At 40.4% G+C, this 23,211-nt stretch overlaps 2 protein-coding genes across 23 annotated transcripts in view; one reads left to right on the forward strand and one right to left on the reverse strand.

Annotated features, from left to right (window-relative positions):
• Positions 1-986: 986 nt before the first annotated feature.
• Positions 987-14,077, reverse strand: HARBI1 (harbinger transposase derived 1). 5 transcript variants are annotated; one of them, XM_077863087.1, is made up of 3 exons: positions 13,960-14,077; positions 11,992-12,810; positions 987-4,548 (listed from the first exon to the last, which is right to left on the reverse strand). In XM_077863087.1, exons 2-3 carry the CDS (start codon positions 12,659-12,661, stop codon positions 4,169-4,171), a joined length of 1,050 nt encoding a protein of 349 aa, XP_077719213.1. In that variant the 5' UTR covers positions 12,662-12,810; positions 13,960-14,077; the 3' UTR covers positions 987-4,168. The 5 variants fall into 5 exon arrangements, with proteins under 5 accessions (XP_077719213.1, XP_077719211.1, XP_077719214.1 ...); XM_077863085.1 differs by having other exon boundaries at positions 13,858-13,975; XM_077863088.1 differs by lacking the exon at positions 13,960-14,077 and adding an exon at positions 13,900-13,949.
• A 210-nt stretch (positions 14,078-14,287) lies between these two features.
• ATG13 (autophagy related 13) overlaps positions 14,288-23,211 on the forward strand; it is a 52,395-nt gene continuing 43,471 nt past the window's right edge. For 12 of the 18 annotated variants that reach the window (XM_077863065.1, XM_077863076.1, XM_077863075.1 and 9 more), the window contains exons 1-2: positions 14,291-14,624; positions 15,063-15,113. The gene's annotated coding sequence lies outside the window, so the exon portion shown is untranslated. Of the gene's footprint in view, positions 14,625-15,062; positions 15,114-23,211 lie in introns of all 18 variants that reach the window. The other 6 variants (XM_077863068.1, XM_077863070.1, XM_077863069.1 and 3 more) reach the window with 3 other exon arrangements.

Genomic DNA, 23,211 nt, shown 5'->3' on the forward strand with positions numbered 1-23,211 from the left:
AAATTTCTCTAGAGAACCATTTCTTTTCAGGTGTGGATTTAAGCTTTACTGTGACAATAAAGTACTGCTTGTTTTTATGGGAGTCAATTTGGACAGAAGAGTAGATCACAAGAGATTAGTTTGAAATCCTCAACACACTTCAGTGTGTGAAGTTGAATCTCCACACACTGAAGGAAGACTTTAAAGAAAAAAAACCAGGGGGGTAAATATCATTCTGGGGTATATCACTGATGCTTACATCTCAGAGTTATGATTCAATAATTCCTTTTTATGTTGATTACTGATTATGGTATTGGTTGAGTTCTCCAATGGGGAGCCATCTCCTTAAAGGTAGGATGATGCTTCCCCTGAAGTGGGGTGACCATCTGCCCCAGTTTGATGAGGACTAGGGGTTTCCCAGGACAAAGAACTTTTAATGCTAACACTGCAATGGCTCTGGGCAAACCAGGACAGTTGGCAAACCCTAAGAAGCGACCTAGCCACTGCCAATCACACAGAAGGAACTTGTAAAGACTAAGCCAGGAAAAGAGGATTGGGATATGTAGACATGAGGAAATTGCCTGGGATGGAGAGTGAAGAGAGAGAAAAGAAGAGAAGCGGAGAAAATCTTTCTTTACATTGGCTCTGGGCTGTAAGAAACATCTACTACATTCTGCATGGTAGAAATCGGGCTGAATGAAGGATGAAAGAACTCTGTAGCAGTACCATGTGTCATCTTATTAGGAATTCCGGGAAGAGGAATTGGGCCTTGAGCAGCCAAAATGATGAGCCAACTGTAGGTTTTGCTGTTGCAATTCTGTTCTGTTATTTGGTAGCCTCGTCTCATGGCACTGTTGGTTAATGTGCTAGATGGTAAAGTAGAAGCAAGGTAATGATGCAGGAGCAGCACAGGGAAGAGATCCCAGAACACAACTTAATCATTCACAGTAGGAGGTGCTTCCTTCTTTGGAATTATTTATATAGGATATATTTTCATTGGTGCAATTTATCAATGGATTTTAATGTATGAACATCTTAAGACTCTAGAATGACAAAGAAATCAGCCTTTTCATAGAAAGCTATGTATATAAGGGTTAACGTCTCAACAAAATGTTAGATCCTTAATATTTTGTTGAGCAAACATATTCCTTTCAAATGGACTTTTTAAAAAATGTACTAACTTATGATTTCAAGGTCTAATTTCCTTGCTCCTCTTTAGTATATCATGAGATCTCATGACTCCTATTTGATTATCACAAAAGTGGTTTAGAGCATAGTCATTTAAAAAAAAAAAAAAAAAGGCCTGTGAATTTAACGTGTTAGGGAACTGAGGTGTTCCCAGCATTCAGCTAGGACTTTCCTTCTATCCTGCATTGCCATTCTTACAATGAACGAGCTCTTACTTAATTCGGTTATCTCTTGTTCTCACCATTTCGTAAAATCTGGGCTGGATCTAGAGAGTGATATGGGTCCTGAGGACATGTGCATATACAATGACTAAGTTTTCTTGATTTCTTATTTTCTTGTCCTCCTCCTAGCTTCCCTCCATTGCCAGGGACACTGACTGCTGAGCTTGGTCCTTGAGTTGTTTTCAATTTATCATTTCAAGTCAGGATACAATCACAGTATATGTTATCTGTCTAGCTTCTATTTTACTTCTCTCCCCACCACCTTTTCTATGGCTTCACTAAGAAGACCCCATTAGTCTGGACTTAGATTAATTTGCTATATATCCTTTATAGCCCAAGGGTCAAGAAAGGAGCTTCATCTCTATTCAGTTCATTTTAAACTAAGTTTGAGGTCTCTATTTTGTATAGTTTGAAATTAGTAAACCAGTGATGACCCAATATTGTGGTTTTCTCTTTATATATCCTGGGACTTTGCTGTCTTGAAACATCTAAGGGCAAATCTGGAAAACTCCTATGCTGACCAGATGGCATTATCTATGGGAAGATGAAGCTTACATAATCCTTGACTCTTTCCCAAAACTGTACCAGGAAGATACCTAAAATCCACAATAAAGACCTCAAGAGAAGACTTCGCAGGCACCTATAAAAAAGCTCCTAGGAACAAATTTTGGCAATTTGGAAGTACAGACCCTGATCCTACCCCAAGATCATTTTGGTGAAACTGTAACTAAGAAATGAAAAAATCCTGGTCTGTGAAAATTCAGGGTGAAAGGAGATTAAAGAGATAGATTTCAACAGTTACTCTGTGGAATTATTAGGAAATAAAATGCTCCCAGGAAAAAACACTGTCAGCCAGTATTCAGTCAGTTCAGCACTTAGAAATTATCTTTGGTGTGCAAGTAATAGACTTGAAATTGCTTTTGAAATCTCTCCAAGACTGTCCCTCCCACTCAGGCTTTATGTTACCATCTAGTGAGTTAAGTTGTGAAAAACCCCAATTTTCCTTAAATGCAGTTTTTTAAAGCTAAAATGCCAGGTATTTTCAAGGCTCACACTCTACCTTGCCACTTAGGATACACGGATGGCAGTCACCCTTTCCTCATGCAATATGCACAATAGAACCAAAACCTTGTAGGGAAAATTAGCCATCTCAGGAAACCTGGAAAGACCATGAGAGTTAAAATAGTGCATCATGAGGGAGACAAAGCAAGCTTGGTCACAGGTTAGATTTTACAAAGGAAAAGTATGTAACAGGGCACCTCTGTTGTACAATGAGTAGAATTAATGTTTGCAGGCACCTCTTTGTTGTCCATTCTCATCTCCATGATATCATTGTACATATTAAGCTCAACCTCCTGCCAAATGGACCCAATCTTCATGGAGTAGAATGATGATGGGAAATAGCATTTGGAGTAGAAATAAACAACAGATAATAATCCATAATTGTTTTTAATCGTGGCGATGAGTCACCCTCAATTTATTTCCAAATTTCTTCTGTCATCAGCTGTTCATTTCTTTACTTTGAAAATCATCAGATTAACACTGCCAAAAGCAGGTAGGAAATGATCCAAGAGGACAATTCTGAGGTATCACATGGTAAGTTGATGAGAAACTGAGAACAAGACAATCCTCAAGAAAATCTCTTTTTTGTCCCAGCAAAGGCACCAAAGTGTGAACCTAATTCACACTTTCATTATTCCAATCAGGCTATTTTTATATCAGTACAATTTTAGAATAAGACTTGGTGGGAGATTATTTATTGCCTGGGAAATTCTGTCCATCACTTTGCACACAAGATATCCAACTAGGTCTAACACCAAAATTCATTTCACATCAAGAAATTTTCTTACCTTTTTTTTTTTTTTAACTACTTTCACAATGCCTTTATTCCTTAAATCTTCCTTCTATACAAGGAATTTCAAAGCATAATAGCCAAAAAGACATTCTAAAATCATGAGCGTAAGAAATGTGATCTATTTAGATGTGAGCTATCAAAACCTGGGTAAAATCTCCTCTGTTCATCAATCTATCAGGGTCTTTAGATATGTCAAGTATAATCTTGCTATTTTATCTATATTTGACTTGTCTTCTTTAAGCTGATTGGGTTCTTAGCCTCTAACTTCTACTCTGGGTTGTAAAGAGGAGATTGTGGAGTCCAGATGTTCTCCTTAGAAACCAGGTCCAAGTCACAGTCCAACTACTGCAGAAAGACTAAAGATGGAAGCTTCAGGCCATCCCTAACATCTTAAAAACACAAAGCTGCAAACTCAGATTAGTAGCCACTTATGTCAGACCATTCCCTACCTTACATGTGTTCTTTACACTTGCCTCAGATTATGCCTATATAGGCAGCAAAGTAGACAAGCTAAAATCCCACCCAATAATTTAGGACAAATGCTGTTTTCATTTGAAAACTCTAGAAAATTAAACAAGCAAAAAACATTCTGGCTGAATGTCGTTTTTCCCTTTGTTCTGATTTTGTAGGCACAATCATACATGTCTGCTACTAGGGAGTTTTCAAGTCAGTGGTGCTCAACCTGGAGTTCTGTGGAACTTTTGCAGGGAACTATCGTTTTGGTTTGGGTTTAGCTAATGTATTTGAAAATTAATCAAGATATTCTAGCATAGCCACAACCCTTCTAAAACACACATATTAAATGTCAATTTGTGACAAGTGTCCACATACTCAGTCATGCTAGATGATGGAACTCTCTAGAGGATGGTCAGAGAGAAGGTATGTCACAACTCCTTCTGGAAAGTTCCTCCCCACACCTTTCACATTAGCTAAAATGAGTGAGCATCAGCTCCTGACGGATTCGGTCAGCCTCTAGGTCCAAAGACTCCATGTGCTCAAACTCTTCTTCAGGGGGCTGTTCCATGGGTCCTGTCATTGGAGAGGACCAAACATCCATCCCATGCTCCAGGGAGATGTTGTGGAGGACACAACAAGCCAAGATAATGTGGCTAGACTTCTCTGGTGAGTATTGCAGTGCTCCCTTAGATCCATCCAGGCAGCGGAATCGGGAGCAGAGAGTTCGGAAAGTCTTCTCAATCACACTGTGAGTTGCAGAATGGGCCATATTATAACGATATTCGGCTGGAGTTTCAGGAATGTGAAGGGGGGTCATGAGCCAAGTACGCAGAAAGAAGGAACTGTCACCTGTGGGGAAGGTCCAAAGAAATCATAAATTATTCTAATTGGAATAAAAACAGAAAGAAAAATCCAGGAACACATAGAGAATGGATAAGAAAATGCAACAGACTCTGGAGCCACTGTGCCCCAGAAAAACCAAAAGGGAAATGTTGTGGTAAAAAGAAGGCATGCCAGGATCATAAGCAGGAAGAGATGGGTCTTGGCTAGAAATATCCTTGTTAAAACCAACAGAGAAAAAGGGTGATAGCTTATAAAAAATAAAAAAAAGAGGGAGGCAAAAGCATAAGACTCTTAACTATAAAGAACAATCTGAAGGTTGCTGAAAGGGAGGTGGGCGAAGGAGGAGCTAAATGGGTGACAGGGATTAAGGAGGGCACTTGTGATGAGCACTGGGTGTTGTATGTAAGCAATGAATCACTAAATTCTGTTCCTGAAACCAATATTACACTATATGTTAACTCACTAGAATTTAAATAAGAACTTTGAAATAAAAAATAAAATGAGTAGGCATAATCACGATAACTTGTGAAATAATTCAGATTCTCAAAATATAGGCAAATTTCTTAAAATGTGCATATACATTTTTGAACATTTTCCAATTAAAAACAAACAAAGAAAAAACAGCCAAGTCTGAAAAAACTGTGGGAAGGAGATAAAGGCACTAAAGGAAATAAAATTTCTATATTTTCCAAACTCAGAGATATTGTTCTTTAATGAAAGGTTAGTAAAAAACTACCATACAGCAAGCCAATCTTCAAACTCTCCAAAGAGAAAAAGTGCAAGAGAGAAAAAAGATAATTCCGTCAGGAGAGCTCAAAACATTTGGGAGGAAAATTTCTAACTTTACCATTAAAGTGTCAGGTCTGAAAACACTACCTAGGGATTTCAGAGTATTTCACGGACAACAATCATTCATTCTCCCAGTCCTAAGAACAATAAGATAAAAGTCCCAGCACCTGTGGTGGAGATCAGAACTCGGGTGTTCCTAGATAATACATTCACTGGAACCTGCCTTTGTAACATAGGAACTAGTAGAATTTCACATTAACAAGAATATAAATATGACACAAATAGTAATAGTGATAAGGAAACCAAAATTAAAATAATATACATGAGGCATTTTCCTAAGGTGACTTCCTTATCAAATGATTTCAGGCAGTGCTCAGAACAAAATAAAATACAAGGCTGGGATGCAATGTCCTGTTACAACAGTACAATGTTTCTATAACGCTTAATTGTCCTGACTCACTACAGCTGGCAGATGAAATGTCTCATGCAGAGGCACAACCCCCTAGAAATCTGAAACAAATAGGCTCTAGGAGTACCAACTTGCACAATAGTGTGTTTCTGATCCACTATCAGTTTTGGTAAATAATTATGGACTGTTCAGAGAGTCTAGGCACTGTTCCAAAAACATACAGGACTCCTCTCTTTCAGGAGCTTACATTTTTAAGAACTGGATTAAATTTTTTTTTAAGTTTTTTTTAATGTTTTTACTTATACATAATGCATAACACATAATATTGTATTAATTGTAGGTGCTGGATTAGCTTTAATTATCTAAGAAATGTCATAATGGGGGGACGCCTGGGTGGTTCTGCGGTTTAGCGCCTGCCTTCCGCCCAGGGTGTGATATTGGAGTCCTGGGATCCAGTCCCATATCAGGCTCCCTGCATGGAACCTGCTGGTCTCTCTGCTTGTATCTCTGACCCCCTCTCTCTGTGTCTCTCATGAATAAATAAAATCTTAAATAATAATAATAATAATAAAGTCTTAAAAAAAAAAAAAGAAATGTCATAATGGGGCACCTGGCTGGCTCAGTGGTTGAGCGTCTGCCTTCAGCTCAGTTTGTGATCCCAGGGTCCTGGGATCAGATGCTGCATCAGGGTCCCCGCAGGGAGCCAGCTTCTCCCTCTGCCTATGTCTCTGCTTCTCTATGTGTCTCTCATGAATAAATAAAATCTTTAAAAGAGTGTCATAATATTTTCAAATTTTACATTTACTTGGCTTTTCCCTCCCAAAGTACAAAGTATTTTATTTTAGTTGAACTCACATCTACTAAGTACTGAACTTAAGAAACTGATCCTTTAAATAATAATGAAAATACTATCAGTGACTTATTGAACACCAACTATGTAGCAGGCACTGTGCTAGGCACTTTAAAAATATTATCTCTTATTATCCAATCCCAGCTCTGCCTGGTAAGATATTATTAAACTGATTTTATGAATGAGAAGATCAAAATATCCGTCAGCGATCCTGTGATATGCCAGGCAAAGGAAGAGGGAGCTAGTCACAAAATGCTAACGTCAGACTCAGTCATGAAAACAATGGGATAATGCCAGAGAATAAGATAAACATTTATGATGAATGCCAAAGCACAGAGATACTAAATGGTATTTGTTAAACATTTCTCTAAGAAACAGTGTGAGCCTTCCTTAAATGGGGAGACATAAAGGATAAACTAGTTAATGTAGACTTTTTATAAAATGCCCCATGGTCATTAACTGGTTATAATCCAAGCACCACTGGAAAACAGACACTCAGGAGGGGATTAGGATCAGAATTGCTAACCAGATTACAATTGCTTACATGATCAGTCAGCCACAAGACATTCTGGCAGATCTTACCCAAAGCTGCTTAACCAGACTAGGCCAGGAGCTGAGGAAATAAGAACTCAGGTGGAATCCTTTGTAGGACCAGGTACATTTAGAGAAGAGGAATAAGGTAATGCAATTTTGAAGGGACAGATGAGAACGAGGATATGAAGGGGCGACATTCATGGTAAAAATATACTACAAAACCACAGATGTTCCCATTTACCCCTCTTTTGATGGAAACACTATTCTAATTTTTTTGTTTGTCATTTCTCTGCATTTGTTTATATTGTATCTAAGCAATATAATGTTGTTCTTGGTTTTAAATTTTACAAAAGTGATTTCATACTAAAAACAAAACAATAGCGCAGCCCGGGTGGCTCAGCGGTTTAGTACCACCTTTAGCCCAGGGCATGATCCTGGAGACCCGGGATTGAGTCCCACGTCAGGCTCCCTGCATGGAGCCTGCTTCTCCCTCTGCCTGTGTCTCTGCCTCTCTGCCTCTCTCTCTGTGTTTGTCTCTCATGAATAAATAAATAAAATAATAAAAATAAAAATAAAATAAATTTTAAAAAATAAAGTATTTTTTAAAAATTAAAAAAAATAAAAAGAAAACAATAACAAAAACAAAGAGGAATCACAGTCCATTCTACATTTGGCAAATTTAGAACTATTCCACAGATCTGATGCTGTTAAGATATGATCAGCCATCTCTTTTTTAACATCTTGTCATCCTCATAATCCTGCCATCTTTCCCCATTATCCAACACATTTTTTAGATACCAGTGTCTTCCAAAGTTATCTATTTGTACAAATCATTTGAGCACCTGCTAAAAATGGATATCCATTCTTTCCTTGATGATTCTATTCCCATAGTTTGAAGTGGGGCCCAGTGATGTATATTTTTAATAAATTCCCCAGATGACTCTCTCGATCTGGAAAATTTGTGAAACACTATACTAGTTCAGAGGTCTTCAAACTAGTTTTCCTGTTAGAGCTCATGGAGGTTTTGCAAGGGTATGTGCTAGAGAACTGCTAGTAGTACTAAGGGAATCAATTTCCACATGGGTATATTTTTCCCATCCCTAGTACCTAGTATGTAGCCTGGTACCAAAAGTGGCCTTAATAAACATTTGTTAAATGTTGTTACCACATCCATCTCTCCCACTTTCAACTCTCTGAAAAGAGGAGAATCAGAAAAGTACATAAAAATTTGTCAGAGTTGGGGCGCCTGGCTGGCTCACTCAGTAGGGCATGCGACTCTTAATATCAGGGTCTTAAATTCAAGCCCCACATTGAGTGTAGAGCCTACATTTAAAAAAAAAATTGTCAAAAAAAAAAAAAAAAAAATTGTCAGTTTTTCCTTATTTTTTTTAAAGATTTATTTATTTATTTATTTATTTATTTATTTATTTGAGACAGAGAAAGAGAGGCAGAGACACAGGCAAAAGGAGAAGCAGGCTCCATGCAGTGAGCCCGAAGTGGGACTCGATCCTGGGTCTCCAAGATCACGCCCTGGACTGAAGGTGGCGCTAAACCGCTGAGCCACCAGGGCTGCCCAAGTTTTCCCTTATTTCCAACTACATCCTGTCAATACCATAAAACAATAAAGTCATGTTTCCAACCGAATCTGGGGTCCCAAGGTGTGAGGAAAAGAGAAAAAAAGTAATTCCTACATGACCCTGAAATCCTTAATGAAGGGACTATTTGCCAAATAGAGTTAATTCCTCATGTGACCTAGTTTTAAAAGTTAACCACAAGTGGCTTAGATATTGTATCTTAATTTACTCCTTCATAAAAATGTTAATATTAAAAAAAAAGTTAATATCAGTGTTAAACTCAATAGTTTTTATAGCAATTAAGTGAGATAATCCAATGCAAAGTGCTTACAACATTGCCTGACAAGTTCTAAGCACTCACCATGTTTTAACTGGCTTTACAATTAGGTACCAAAGTGATTTCATAAGAAATGAGCTTGGGGGTGCCTGGGTAGCTCAGTCAGTTAAGCATCTGACTCTCGGTTTTGGCTCCAGTCACAATCTCTGGGTCCTGAGATCCAGCCCCACTATAGGGCTCCACATTCAGCACAAGGCCTGCTGGAGATTCTCTCCCTCTCTCTCCTCCTGTGCCCCTCCCCCCTACTTGCACACACACACACACACACACACACACACTCTAAATAAATAAATAAATACTTTTAAAAAATGAACTTGGAACCCAAGTACTCTCACAGCTGCAGAAGTAACTACATGAGACACTTACAAAACAGACTTTCCTTTGTTTCATGGTATAACTTGTTTGAAAATGAAATTTGAGGGGCACCTCAGTAGCTCAGCTAAGTGTCTGCCTTCAGCTCAGGTCATGATCCTGGGGCCCCGGAATCAAGCCTTGCTTATTAGCAGGGAGTCTGCTTCTCCCTTTTTTCTGACCCTCTCCCTGCTCATGCTCTCTCTCTCAAATAAATACATAAAACCTTTTATTTTTTATTTTTTATTTTTTTAAATTTATTTATGATAGTCATACAGAGAGAGGGAGAGAGAGGCAGAGACACAGGCAGAGGAAGAAGCAGGCTCCATGCACCGGGAGCCTGACGTGGGATTCGATCCCGGGTCTCCAGGATCGTGCCCTGGGCCAAAGGCCAAACCGCTGCGCCACCCAGGGATCCCTAAAACCTTTTTTAAAAAATGAAATTTGAAAGTTCAAAACAAGCACAAGGTAGGATTTTTTTTTTTAAGATCCTGGGATCATGACCCGAGTTGAAGATAGACCCTAACTGCCTGAGCCACCAGGCACCCTGGCACAAGGTAGGATTAAGGAAAAAGTCTAGTAGGATAAAGAAAAAGGGAGCACATTGAAGACAGAATGCAGAAGCAACAACTCAAGTAAATCACTGAGTTCCAATACATTACACAGAGTAAGTATCCTGGCAGCTCTAAACCAGTGTGACACCAGTCTCTTCCCACTTGGAACAAGGGAGAAATAAAGAATATTAAAGAAAAATAATTTCTTTTTTTAATGATTTTATTTATTTATTTATTTATTAGAGACAGAGAGAGAGACAGGCAGAGGGAGAAGCAGGGTCCATGCAGGGAGCCCGACGTGGGACTCGATCCTGGGTCTCCAGGATCATGCCCTGGGCTGAAAGTGGCACTAAACCGCTATGCCACCGGGGCTGCCCAGAAAAATAATTTCTGAGCATCTACTGCATGTTAAACACTGTTACGAATACATGCAGTGCAGAGATATGATCAGTGGTTTTGTTTTTGTTTTTACAGATTTTATTTACTTATTCATGACAGACACACAGAGAGAGAGAGGCAGAGACATAGGCAGAGAGAGAGAGGCAGAGACATAGGCAGAGAGAGAAGCAGACTCCACGCAGGGGAGCCTGATGTGGCCCGGGACTCCAGGACCATGCCCTGGGCGGAAGGCAGACGCTAAACTGCTGAGCCATCGAGGGATCCCCACGATCAGTGTTTTTTGGGTTTTTTTTTTAAGATTTTATTTATTTTTGAGAGACACAGAGAGAGAGTGAGGCAGAGGGAGGGAGGGAAAGAGGGAGGGAGAGGGAGAGGGAGAGGGAGAAGCAGGCTCCATGCAGGGAGCCCAAGGTGGGACTCAATCCCGAGTCTCCAGGAGAACGCCCGTGGCTGAAGGCGGCGCTAAACCGCTGAGCCAACCGGGCTGCCCATGATTAGTGGTTTTAAAAGAGAGGTCTTCCAATCATTTTCATCTCACATAATATGTCGTCGTGTATTTGTCCTGTTGCTTATATAAGAGTAGTGCTTTAACACAAACAAATAAACAGAATAAGCTGCCAAGCTCAAGGGTATTATCAGTGTTACCCAAATATTCTTCCCAGCTGTGCAGTAACCTCAGTTTGCACTGCTCATTTTTGAATGGGTTCTTGTCCTACTTGAATCACTAAGTCAGGCTTCCCAATGGCATTTGCGGAGGGGGGCACAGAGAGAGGGAAAAGCAGACTTCCCATGGAGCGCAGAGTCCCTCGCAAGGCTCCATACCAGGATCCCGGGATCATGACCTTAGCCCAAGGCAACCTTAACTGACTAGGCCATGCAGGCACCCGTATCATTTTCATATAGATATCACAGTGACAATAACCAAGAACAAAAATCTGTACAACACTTTATAGTGAATTCTCATATATACTACCTAATCCTAACAATAGGTATTACTACTATTGGCATTATTTTTTTAAACATTATATACATGATAAAAAAATTAAGGCTCACTTGTATAGATGTATTATATTTAACCATATCCATACAGATTAAGAATTTCAGTTGTAGGGGCATCCCTGGGTGGCTCAGCAGTTTAGCACCTGCCTTTGGCCCAGGGTGCGATCCTGGAGTCCAGGGATCGAATCCCGCGTCGGGCTCCCGGCATGGACCTGCTTCTCCCTCCTCCTGTGTCTCTGCCTCTCTCTCTCTCATAAATAAATAAATCTTTAAAAAAAAAAAAAGAATTTCAGCTGTATTCAAGGGGAACATTTTTGTAGGACTGTTGTTGCTTTGTTTCCAACTACAAAACACTGCTGGCAGTGTAATTTTATTTCACACCACCAATGTTCATATTTATGAACATATGCCTCAAGATAAATTCTTAGAAGTGAGACTCTGGGTTAAGTACTATGTTTTTAAGCTTAAATAAATGTCTTTTAAGTGTCAATTTTTTTTTAAAGGATGGCTTAGAGTTATTACCTGATGTCTCATTAAAAAAAGATAACAGGACTGAGACTCAGGTCTATAGATTCTCAAATTTCATTCTGCTCTGCTACATCACATCATTTTTCTATGGCTACAAAATGAAGCATGTGCGCCTGCAAACTTACCGAGCAGCCAGCTATCTTTGTGCATTCCAGCTTCAAAATGACTATTGAGGGAAGACTGCTGTAGCACAGCATAGTCCTGTAGGCTGCCTGGCCAGTTGGTCTCCACAGTCATTAGTGCCCCTCTGATGTCACACACCATCAGGCAGTTCAAAGAATGCAGACCTTTGCGATTCACATAGGAGAGGTCTTCAGCATTTGGTGCCTTGATTGCCACATGGATACAGTCAACCACCCCTATTACCCCTGGCATCCCTGCCAAGCCATAGAATTCATCCTTTAGAGCCTGCATGGAGGCTTCATCAGCTGGAAAGCGAATGAACTGTGTGGCTCTTTCCACAAGTGCTTCGGTGACATTGGCAACACATCGACTCATAGATGCCTGACTGATTCCAATAGCATCTCCCATCCGAGTCTGGAAGGAACCTGAAGTATAGAAGCCCAGTGCTGCAAGGATCTGTGTCTCTGGGCTAATAGCTCTGGATCTCTGAGTAGGTCTAGAAAGACTTGCCCCCAAGAGCTCCACCAAGTAATAAATGAACTGTCGAGGAAACCCATACATGGACATCAAGTATTCATCAGTCACGTCATCCAGCTTAAAGCGGTCCAGTGTGCGGTGACCTCGGCCATACAGCAAGAGATCACAGTCAAGCACTGTTATTGGTATAGCCATGGTACACAGAAATGTGATCTCTCCTTCCCTCTGCTACTTTTCCTGAATTCCTCCCAGTGAAGATGTTGGTTCAAGAAGGTATTTAAGGAAGTGTCAGAATTCAGCAGCTACCCATCAGTTAAATGGCTCTGGCATTTATACTCTTCTCTCTGTAAAGGTTAAAAAAAAAAAAAAAAAAAAAGCATTAGAAACCGACCAAAGACTTTAAAGTGATTCAAAGGCTACAACAGCTCCTTTTCTCGAACTTTCATTCTGTCCAAGCAAAAGGTGCTATACCTGTAACTTTGGGTTTTTCTCCACTAACTCATAGCTGTACAATAGGCTTGCTTTGGTTTGAAAGATAATGGGAGTTGTTTTGTATTGTAGCAGAGCAGCTCCCTGGACACAGGAGTAGGAAGGAAGGAAGGAAGGAAGGAAGGAAGGGAGGGAGGGAGGGAGGGAGGGAGGGAGGAGGGAGGGAGGAAGGGAGGGAGGGAGGGAGGAAGGAAGGAAAGGAGGGAGGGAGGGAGGGAGGATGGGAGATGATTTTGGTGGCTCACTTAATCCTTGGGATTTGAACTGGAAAGAGAAAAGGATTAATGGAGGAGGGGCACCTGGCTGGCTCAGTCCCTAGAGGGAGGGTCTCTTGATCTCTGGGTTTTAAGTTCCAGCCTTATGCTGGATGTAGAGATTACTTAAAAATAAAATCCTTGGGGCAGCCTGGGTGGCTCAGCGGTTTAGCGCCCGCCTTCCGCCCAGGGCGTGATCCTGGAGACCCAGAATCGAGTCCCACGTCGTGCTCCCTGCATGGAGCCTGCTTCTCCTTCTGCCTGTGTCTGTCTCTGCCTCTCTCTCTCATGAATAAATAAAATCCTTTACAAAAAAGATTAATGGAGGCGATAGCATAATTACCCAAAAGGAAAAAGAGGTCTGCCCCTAACTACACAGGCCACGAACTGGCTGACTTAAGTCTTAACTACTCCGGGCAGGGATTAGTCACGGCGCATTACTCAAGCCCTCTGGCTCCACCTGGTAAGAACGAGAGGAACGTGAGGCGCGCTAAAACCAGTCTAGCAAGAGAGGTGGGGGCAAAAAACTGCCCACGGTCCAGCCCGGCGGACTCAGATCGTGTGCTCTAACGACAGGCTCTTAAAAAGTGCCTTAGAAGTGATACTTATGCGCCGGCCACTCAAAGTCAGCCAAGGCCCGTCACCCACCTCTCCGCGGCTGCCGGGTTACCAGCAGCACTCCCCACCCACCCAGTGGGTCCGGCCCTCCAGTGGAACCCGCCGCCGCGCACTAGCCGCCACGGCGCTCACCATAGGTACCGCCCCCTTGCGTCAGCATCCTCCCCACGCCGCGTCCTCACTGCCGCTGCCGCGGCGACGTGCGGTTCCGCGGCGCACATTCCACACTCGGCCCAAACATTCTCACTCTTTCAAAGAACCTCCGTCTTTGCGACTTTCTTTCCTTCTGAGACACTTGGAAAAATTGGTGAGAAAGATTTACATGGAAAGGAAATCAACTTTTATGGGAATAAAGAGGAAAGAGATGAAACAGGGCGTCCACGCTGTAGCGAAAGTGCGGATGAGGTTTGGCAGCTGTATTTCCTCCTAGCCATCTTCCTACCCCCCCCCCCCCCCCCCCCGCCTTCATCCGAGCGGATGAAAACAAACACTAACGATGGCGGTGCCGGGAGGCCACCGGCTGCTGCGCTTAAGGCAGGAGTGATCGCTTGAGCTGTGAGGGCACTCTTGAAGAGCGCCGGTCAATGTGAGTGCGACAACTCGCGCAGTCCTAGGAGTGAAACACCCGGGCCCACGAGCCACGAGCCTCCTGAAGCGTGAGGTATCTATCTGCGACCCCTGCTGTCACTGCAGCTCCGGAGCGCAGAGCCCTCAGCCAGGAGGCGCAGCTGGCCGGCCCCAGGCCTCGGCCTCCGTAATGAGAGCCCTGAGCCACTCTCTATGTCGCAGCTTCGCAGGTACTAACTTTAGTGGGGATACCCCCAGGTCACTCAGCGCCCCCGGGTGGGAGGCTATGGATCTGCGGCCTATCGGGTACCTCCTTGTGAGAACGAAGCTGAATAGCTGCAGTACAGTCCCCAGAGCTTTGGGAAGTCGGGCTGGTGTAGGCCCCATTGGCTCTCTGGCTCCTAGTGTTTACAGAAATCCCCAAAGCTTTCACCTACTTTCTCAGTTTTTTGGGTTATCATGTAAGTCTTTTTGGAGGTAATTTGTGAGACCGTAAGTCCGGTGTTGGTATCAATATGAGTGAAGTAGGTTTTCATTCAGTCAAGATTTGTTGGGGGGGGGAGGGGAGCTTGCTGACTGCGAAATATGCACTCCGCGTGTAGGTGAGGGTAGCTGTTGACTAGTGAAAAAAAAGGACCCAAAGTTCACCACTATCTTCTTACCGGCAGTGGAACGACCTGTGGAAAGCTGCGATCCATTCTCATTTAATAAATCTCTGGGTAAGTGGCTAAGCACCATTTTGGGTTCATTATTAACTCACCTCCGTTTTCACTTTGCAAGTCAGTTCTCAGTTTGCCTTGTCAATCGATCGAAGCATTTCGCTTTCAGTATTTTCTCTTAGAGAGCTGGATCATTATACTTAATTTAAAACTCGTCTTCTAAGATGGTAGAATTTATTACACACTTAGAGTGAGACGTATCCAATAATAAGAAACAACAGACCTTTCCTTTACACTAATTTCTAGGTTTTCATGTGTTAGTCCTTTTCTGTGCTGCTGTGGTGGCTCCAACTAAATTACACTTTTTTGTTTTGTTTTCAACTCCATTTTTCAGCTAAGCAGACGTAAATGCTTGTGAAATGGAATCCTGAGTTAATATTTTTAATGCACAGTGGATGATCAATAAGTGCTGAAGCAAGTGTCAAATATACTGATCTGTATAATAAGATAAGTGTACTTAATTTATGCACTTTTCAAATTGTACCCCTTTGGGTATAAAGTTAAGAATATGGCAACTTTTGAGATTCACATTTCATAAAAATTGCAAACCATTGGGCTTTCCATTACTGTACTTAAACTTAACAGTTCTTATTGTGTATTTGTATTTTAGGAGTGGTTATTAAAATTGAGTTTAAAAAGTTGAATCTAGGGATCCCTGGATGGCTCAGCAGTTTAGCACCTCCCTTCGACCCAGGGCGTGATCCTGGAGACCCAGGATCAGGTCCCGCATCAGGCTCCCTGCATGGAGCCTGCTTCTCCCTCTGCCTGTGTCTCTGCCTCTCTCTCTGTGCCTCTCATGAATAAATAAATATTTTTAAGAAGATAAAAATAAAAAGTTGAATCTGGGGCAACTGGATGGCTCAATCAATTAAGCATCTACCTGTGGCTCAGGTCATGATCCTGCGGTTCTGGGATGGAACCTCGAGTCAGGCTCCGTGGTCAGTGGGAAGTCTGCTTCTCTCTCTCCCTCTTCCCTTTGTGCTCTCTCTCTCTCAAATAAATAAATAAAATCTTGAATAAAATAATTGGAAAAACTGCAGATCTTGAGCTACTAAACACTCCTTATATTGTTTTATTTAAGGATTAAGAATCAGCTGGACACAGTGAAGTCCTACCATATATGCACAATGGAATTATACTGTATGAATGTGGAGGCAAGAGATTTTTATTATCCTGCCCCCATCCACCCTGAATTAGCTGTATTAGCTTATGCTCAGAGCAGGGTGCCCATAGCCTAAATGCAAAAAGAAGACATTAACCTTTGAATTTTCAGACACCCAAGTCCTACCCAAAAATATCCAAAGATAATTTTGCCTACTGAGAAAAAGTACCCACTGTAGAAATTATTGTACCCACTTGATAAGGTGCATTCCCATACTCTGCATTATATTTTGCTTAAATGGGAGTGGAAAGTGTTTTGGAATCTTTATCTGTAGAGAAGTTATTAACCTTAGTAATACCTGAAAACCGCTGAAACTTCATTTTTAAAGATTTGTTTATTTATTTTAGAGAGAGAGTGCTGAGCATGGGTTGATTGGGGGCTTGATCTCATGAACCTGAGACCAGACCTGAGCCAAAACCAAGAGCTGGGCGCTTAACCGACTGCACTACCCAGGTGCCCCTGAAACTTCATTTAAAATTCTTTTTTCCTTTTTTTTTAATCTTTTTTATTTTTTTTAAAGATTTATTTATTTATTTATTTATTTATGATAGAGAGAGAGAGAGAGAGAGAGGCAGAGACACAGGAGGAGGGAGAAGCAGGCTCCATTCAGGGAGCCTGACGTGGGACTCGATCCCGGGACTCCAGGATCGCGCCCTGGGCCAAGGGCAGGCGCCAAACCGCTGAGCCACCCAGGGATCCCCTCCTTTTTTTTTTCTTTTTTTTTTTTTAAAGATTTTATTTATTTACTTATGAGAGACACAGAGGCAGAGACACAGAGGGAGAAGCAAGCTTCCATACAGGGAGCCCGACGTGGGACTCAATCCTGGGTCTCCAGGATCACACCCTAGGCTGAAGGCAGCGCTAAGCCTCTGAGCCACCTGGACTGCCTGAATAATTCCATTCTTAACACTGGGTTAGAGTGCTGTTTAGATTAGAGGATGAGCACACCTAAATTCCTCATTATGACTCTATTATTCAACTTTGTTTTCATTTTTATTTTTTAATGCAAAAAAGGCATAGAGGCTCATTAAGAAATGCAGGCTATTTACCTCATACTGCCTAAGACTTTTGGCGTGTTATGTTCACTTGAGAGTCTTCAAATACTATAGTTAATTTTTTTTCACTAAAAGTTAACTATTGAACAAAGGTTACCTAGATTTTGTATGCGGATAATTTAGAAGTAATTTCCAGTTTGGGATGTTCAGCTGAGTAAGGCACCATTTTTTCATTAATGGGTTTAATATAGGAGAGGGCTCATGGGCTGCTGGTCCTTACTTCCTCTCAGTCAAATTGTGGAAACCAATAAAAACTGTAAGTAGTCCCTGATAGGATAAGGGCAGTACAGCCAGGAAGAATGCAAAGGAGGCTATCTAGGCCTCTCTGCCCAAGGACTGTCAACAAACTTTTCTTATAGTTTGGTTTTAAATCTTAAAAGGATTTAAAATCCTTACAGGAATGTAAAATTAGTTTTAGGGGCACCTGAGTGGCTTAGTGGTTGAGCACTGGCCTTTGGCTCAGGTCGTGATCTCGGATTCCTGGGATTGAGTCCCATGTCAGGCTCCCTGCAGGGAGCCTGCTTCTTCCTCTGCCTATGTCTCTGCCTCTCTATGTATCTCTCATGAATAAATAAAATCTTCAAAAAAAATTAGTTTTCGATGTTTTAAGTAGGTTTCTTAAAGGGATTTACAGTTAATTTAAAATAGTTGTTTAAAAAAAAAGTTTTTAACTATAAATGGTGGGTCAGTTTATTAGAGAAATCCTCTCAGTGCCAGTGTAGGTGGCACAGGAAATTTGTTTTGTCCTCGTGGTTTCCCCCATATGTCCTTGGTTACAAGAGAAGGGCACACCACTACTTAGGAAAACAACTCCATTAACATGCAGAGTTGACTGCCAGCCAGTACAGTAGTATCTTCTTAGTAAAATAAAGGTAACTAAAGAATTTATAGCAGTGCTAACTGAATAGTGTTATTTTGGAAAATGCTGCTTTCACTTTTGACTTTTGATTCATACAAATGTGAAAGAGACGCAGTTAAAAATCCTCTCATATTCTCTCCAGTCGTAAGGCTTGTTTGTTCCCCACCCTCTCCAATTCTTTCTATATTGCCCACAACTATTAGGTCATTAGGAGAGATTATACTGCGAAATACTGAGATTGGGATGTCCTGCTTTAAATATAAGTTTAAGGATGTTTTTACCCCAAATCTATTTCAGTTGGAATTTTCAAGAAACCAGATATTTGGCCTTATTTATTCTTTGAAATAAGTAGTTAATAAGAATGGCTTTATCTTTATTCCCACCTGCCATTTTTTTTTGGTTTATTTGATTTCTGGTTTCTTAAATTGAATACTTATTTAAGTCTTTTAAAGTAATTTAAGGCTATACATTTTCTTCTGAATTCTTTTACTGTATCTCTTTTTTATTGTCAGATAGTCTCCATTTTGTTAATTTCTAGATAATTGTAACTTTGGTTTTTATTTCAGTGTTTATTATAAGAAGCTTCTTAATTTATACATGGTTAACTTTTTGTTGTATATTTCTAGTTTATTGGATTATGGGCAAAGGCATCTTGGAAAAAATTTTTTTAATTTTAATTTTAATTTTTTTTAAAGATTTTATTTATTTATTCATGAGACACACACAGAGAGAGAAGCAGAGACACAGGTAGAGGGAGAAGCAGGCTCCACGCAGGGAGCCCGACATGGAACTCGATCTCGGGACCCCAGGATCACGCCCTGGGCTGAAGGCAGGCACAAACTGCTGAGCCACCCAGGAATCCCCGGAAAATTTTTTTTAACGGTCAAGAGCATGATTAATTAATTACATTTCCTGAACCTGAGAGAAGAATATGAAAGGTCAAGTTAGATAACAAGATAATTATTGAGGGTCTCATGTAGCAAGTACTCATTATCTCATTCAATTCTCACCACAACCCAATGAGCTAGGTATTTATTTATTTATTTATTTTTATTTATTTTTTAAGATTTTATTTATTTATTCAGAGAGAGAGAGAGGCAGAGACACAGGCAGAGGGAGAAGCAGGCTCCATGCAGGGAGCCCGACGTGGGACTCGATCCCGGGTCTCCAGGATCACACCCCGGGCTGCAGGCGGCGCTAAACCGCTGCGCCACCGGGGCTGCCCTAGGTATTTATTTACCAACATTTTGTAAGAAAGGAATCTGAGGGGCAGCCCAGGTGGCTCAGTGGTTTAGTGCTGCTTTCAGCCCGGGGTGTGATCCTGGAGACCCGGGATCGAGTCCCACGTCGGGCTCCCTGCATGGAGCCTGCTTCTCCCTTTTCCTGTGTCTGTGCTTCTCTCTGTGTGTGTGTCTCTCATGAATAAATAAATAAAATCTTAAAAAAAAAAAAAGGAATCTGAGGTACAGAAAGATTGAGTGACAGGGCACCTGGGTGGTTCAGTGTTTGAGTGTCTGCCTTTGGTTGTGATCTCGGGATCCATACAGGGAGCCTGCCTCTCCCTCTGCCTAGGTCTCTGCCTCTGTCTCTGTCTCTCATGAATAAATAAATAGAATCTTAAAAAAAAAAAAAAGAGAGATTGAGTGACTTGCCCTGTCAGTACTATTACATAGAGACTTGGTATTATTATTCAAGTCCTCTGTATTTTTGTTTGTACTGTCAGAGAAGTATATTGAATCTTCAGGTATAGTTTTGGTTTGATCAAGCTCTCCTAGTATCTCTAGGAATTTTTGCTTTATGTATTTTATTGCTGTATTGCTTATGTATAAAGGTTTACAGTAATTATATTTTCTGAGAGTATTTTGTCATTACTCAGTATCCCTTTTAATCTCATTTTTGTCACTTTCGGCCTAGAATTTTGTAAATATTGCTACTTCTGCTTTCTTTTCTTTCTTTCCTCATTCTCTCTCTCTTTTTTTAAAGCTGAGTTATCTGCTTATTTCTTTATTTTCAAACTTCCTTTGTAACTCTTTAGGTAGGAAGCCTGTTTCAGTTGTTTAAACCTTTCTGTTCTATTCCTCAGTTGTCTACAAAGAACTTTCTAAATGGAAAAGATCTCTACAGTTTAATAATAATTCTAATACTTAGAAAGTGGGGAAATTACTGTTTTGTTCTGTTTGTACTTGAACTTTTTTTCTTAGTTATTCCTGATTTGCCATACTGAGCTTTTCAGTCTGAATCTAAAACATTAAAAAATTCTATGTTAAAAACCAGAGGGGTGCCTGGTAGAGCAGTCAGTTAAGCTTCCGACTCTTGGTTTTGGGTCAGGTCATGATCTCAGGAACCTGGGATCGAGCCCTGTGTCAGGCTCTGCTCTGGGCATAGAGTCTACCTGAGGATTCTCTCTCTCCCTCTCCTTCTACCCCTCCCCATTCACATGCTCTCTCTCTCTCTCTCTCTCTCTCTCAAACAACAAAACAAAACTGGAAAACAGACTTTTTTTTGTAAACTTTAGTTAACTTTTTTCAAGGTTTTTTTTTTTTTTTTTTTTTTTTTTTTTTAAAGTAAACTCCATGCCCAGCATGGAGCCCTATGAGTGGCTTGAACTCACAATCCTGAGATTAAGACCTGAGCTGAAATCAAGACTCACTTAACTAACTGAGCCACCCAGACACCCATAACTTTTCCCAGTTTGAAGGACTGGAAATACTATCTGGAGTCATTTTTATATAATCTCTTGCCAAATTATCCAGTTGTTTCATTGGAATTATTTGTCCTTTTCTTCTTTGTTGTTTGTGTCACCTTAAATCCAGTGTTATCACCAGCTCTTGTCTGGATTGCTGAAGAAACTTCTTAGCTGGTCTCTCTGCTTCTTGTCTCTTTTCTTTATCTTCCCCTCTGTATTCAGATTAATGTCCCTAAATCTTTATCCAAAGAAAAATCTACATTGACTCCCTACTTTTAGAGTCTCTTTTGCTCACTTTGATGACTCCTTAGTAATCTGGCCAGAACATAGTTACCCCCTTTATTTTTCTTTACCCCTTTACATGAAAATTCTCAGCTGAGTATTTCCTAATTTTGCTTCTCCCTTATTGTTTCTCCTCTTCCTTTGTGACTCCACTTACACATATGTTAGACCTATTCCTGTGTCCTTTGTGTCTCAGGTAACCACATGTCTCATTTTGTACCTGTTTTCATGGTATGATTAAATACCTTAAATCATGCCCTTTCACTCTCAAAAGTATCCTATAAGCATGTGGTCATTTTGTGTCTCTCATACACTTTTCTTTTTAAAGATTTTATTTATTTATTCATGAAAGACACAGAAAGAGAGAGAGAGTCAGAGACACAGAGCGAGAAACAGGCTCCCCACAAGGAGCCCGATGTGAGACTTGATCCTGGATCCTGGGATCACACCCTGAGCCAAAGGCAGGCGCTCAGCTGCTGAGCCACCCAGGGGTCCCTCTCATACGCTTTTCTTTATCTTCTATCCTTTTGCCCTTCTTTGCTTCATTCCTGATATTTTCTTTTGGCCTATATTCATGTTCACTCTAACTTCTGCTGGTCTAATCTGCTGTTAGACTCAACCATTGGGTTCTTAATTTAATGTTTTGTTTTTTAGTTCTATAATTTCTACTTGGTTCATTTTGCAGTGTTTAGTTCTCAGAATCCTCAATTTTGTGCTCTATTTAATTGAGCATATTAAGCATAGTAATTTTTAAGAATGTGTCTTATAATTATTTATTTCTAATGTCTATTGTAGCTATTAGATTTTGGTCATTTGGGTTTATCTCCATGAATGCTCAGTTTATTGTAATAGTGCAAAATATTATATATGAAAAATCATAATTTGCAGGCTAAGGTGACATTATTTTCTTCCAGAGAGAAATTACATGTGTTTTTGGCAAAGGCTAAGGATAGACCTTATCCCACATTGTTGAAGATGAGTGATGCTTAAAATTTTTCATAATAAAAACTTTTTAAAACGTTCTCTGGAAGTCATACAAAATATAACTACATTTAATTGCTTCCTAAGAGAAGAATATCCACTGTTTTGGTAAATTAAAAAAAAATAATAGTGTATTTGCCTGGGTTGTGTATTACGGATAAAAACGGAAAGAGGAATAGAGATGGACTGTGAAGAACAAGGAAGTACTTGGAGAAAAAGGAAAAGAAGACCTATACGTAATATCTGTCATCTCTGTCCCTTTTGTCCTCATTTTGTGTGCTAATCTTAAAATTCAACCCATTACCTAATGTAAAATGGTATGGCTGCTTTGGAAAACAGTTTGGCAGTTTCTCAAAAAGTTAAATGTTGAATTACCATATGACCCAGTAATTCCCTTTGTAGGTGTATATAAAGAGTTGAGAACATATGTTAACACAAAAACTTGTACATGAATGTTCTTAGCAGTATTATTTATAATAGCCAAAAAAATGGAGACAGCTCAGATGTTCATCAGCTGATGAATTAGTAAACAGAATGTGGTGTAGCCATACAATGGAATATTATTTGGCCATAAAAAGGAATGAAGTACTGAGACCTTATATAATATAGATTGAACCTTGAAAACCTTTTGCTAAGTGAAAGAAACAAGTGACAAAGACCACATATTACATAACTTCCTTTATATGAAATGTCCAGGATAAGCAAGTCTGTAGCTACAAAGTGAATTAGTGGTAGCACTAGGTCCTAGAAGGAGAGAGAAATGAGTAGTGACTCGTGACAGATGTGAGATTCCATTGGACTGTAATGAAAATGTGGTGATTGTGCATCTTTGTGAATATATTAAAAAGCACCAATCTGTACACTTTAAAATGGCGAACTTTATGATACATGAATTATATCTCAGTTTTTAAGAAAAGCTATATAAAATGATTTAAAAAAAAAAAAAACCTCTTAGCTTTCTCAACATCCTGAGTCACCCTGCCTGCCCCATTCAAAAGCTCTAGATCTGTGTCCCCTTCCTTCCAGGCTACTCTTGTCTCTTAATATGGTACACTCTATAGTTTTCAAAACTA

Source organism: Canis aureus, chromosome 21 (assembly GCF_053574225.1).
Source record: "Canis aureus isolate CA01 chromosome 21, VMU_Caureus_v.1.0, whole genome shotgun sequence".
Taxonomy (NCBI): Eukaryota; Metazoa; Chordata; class Mammalia; order Carnivora; family Canidae; genus Canis; species Canis aureus.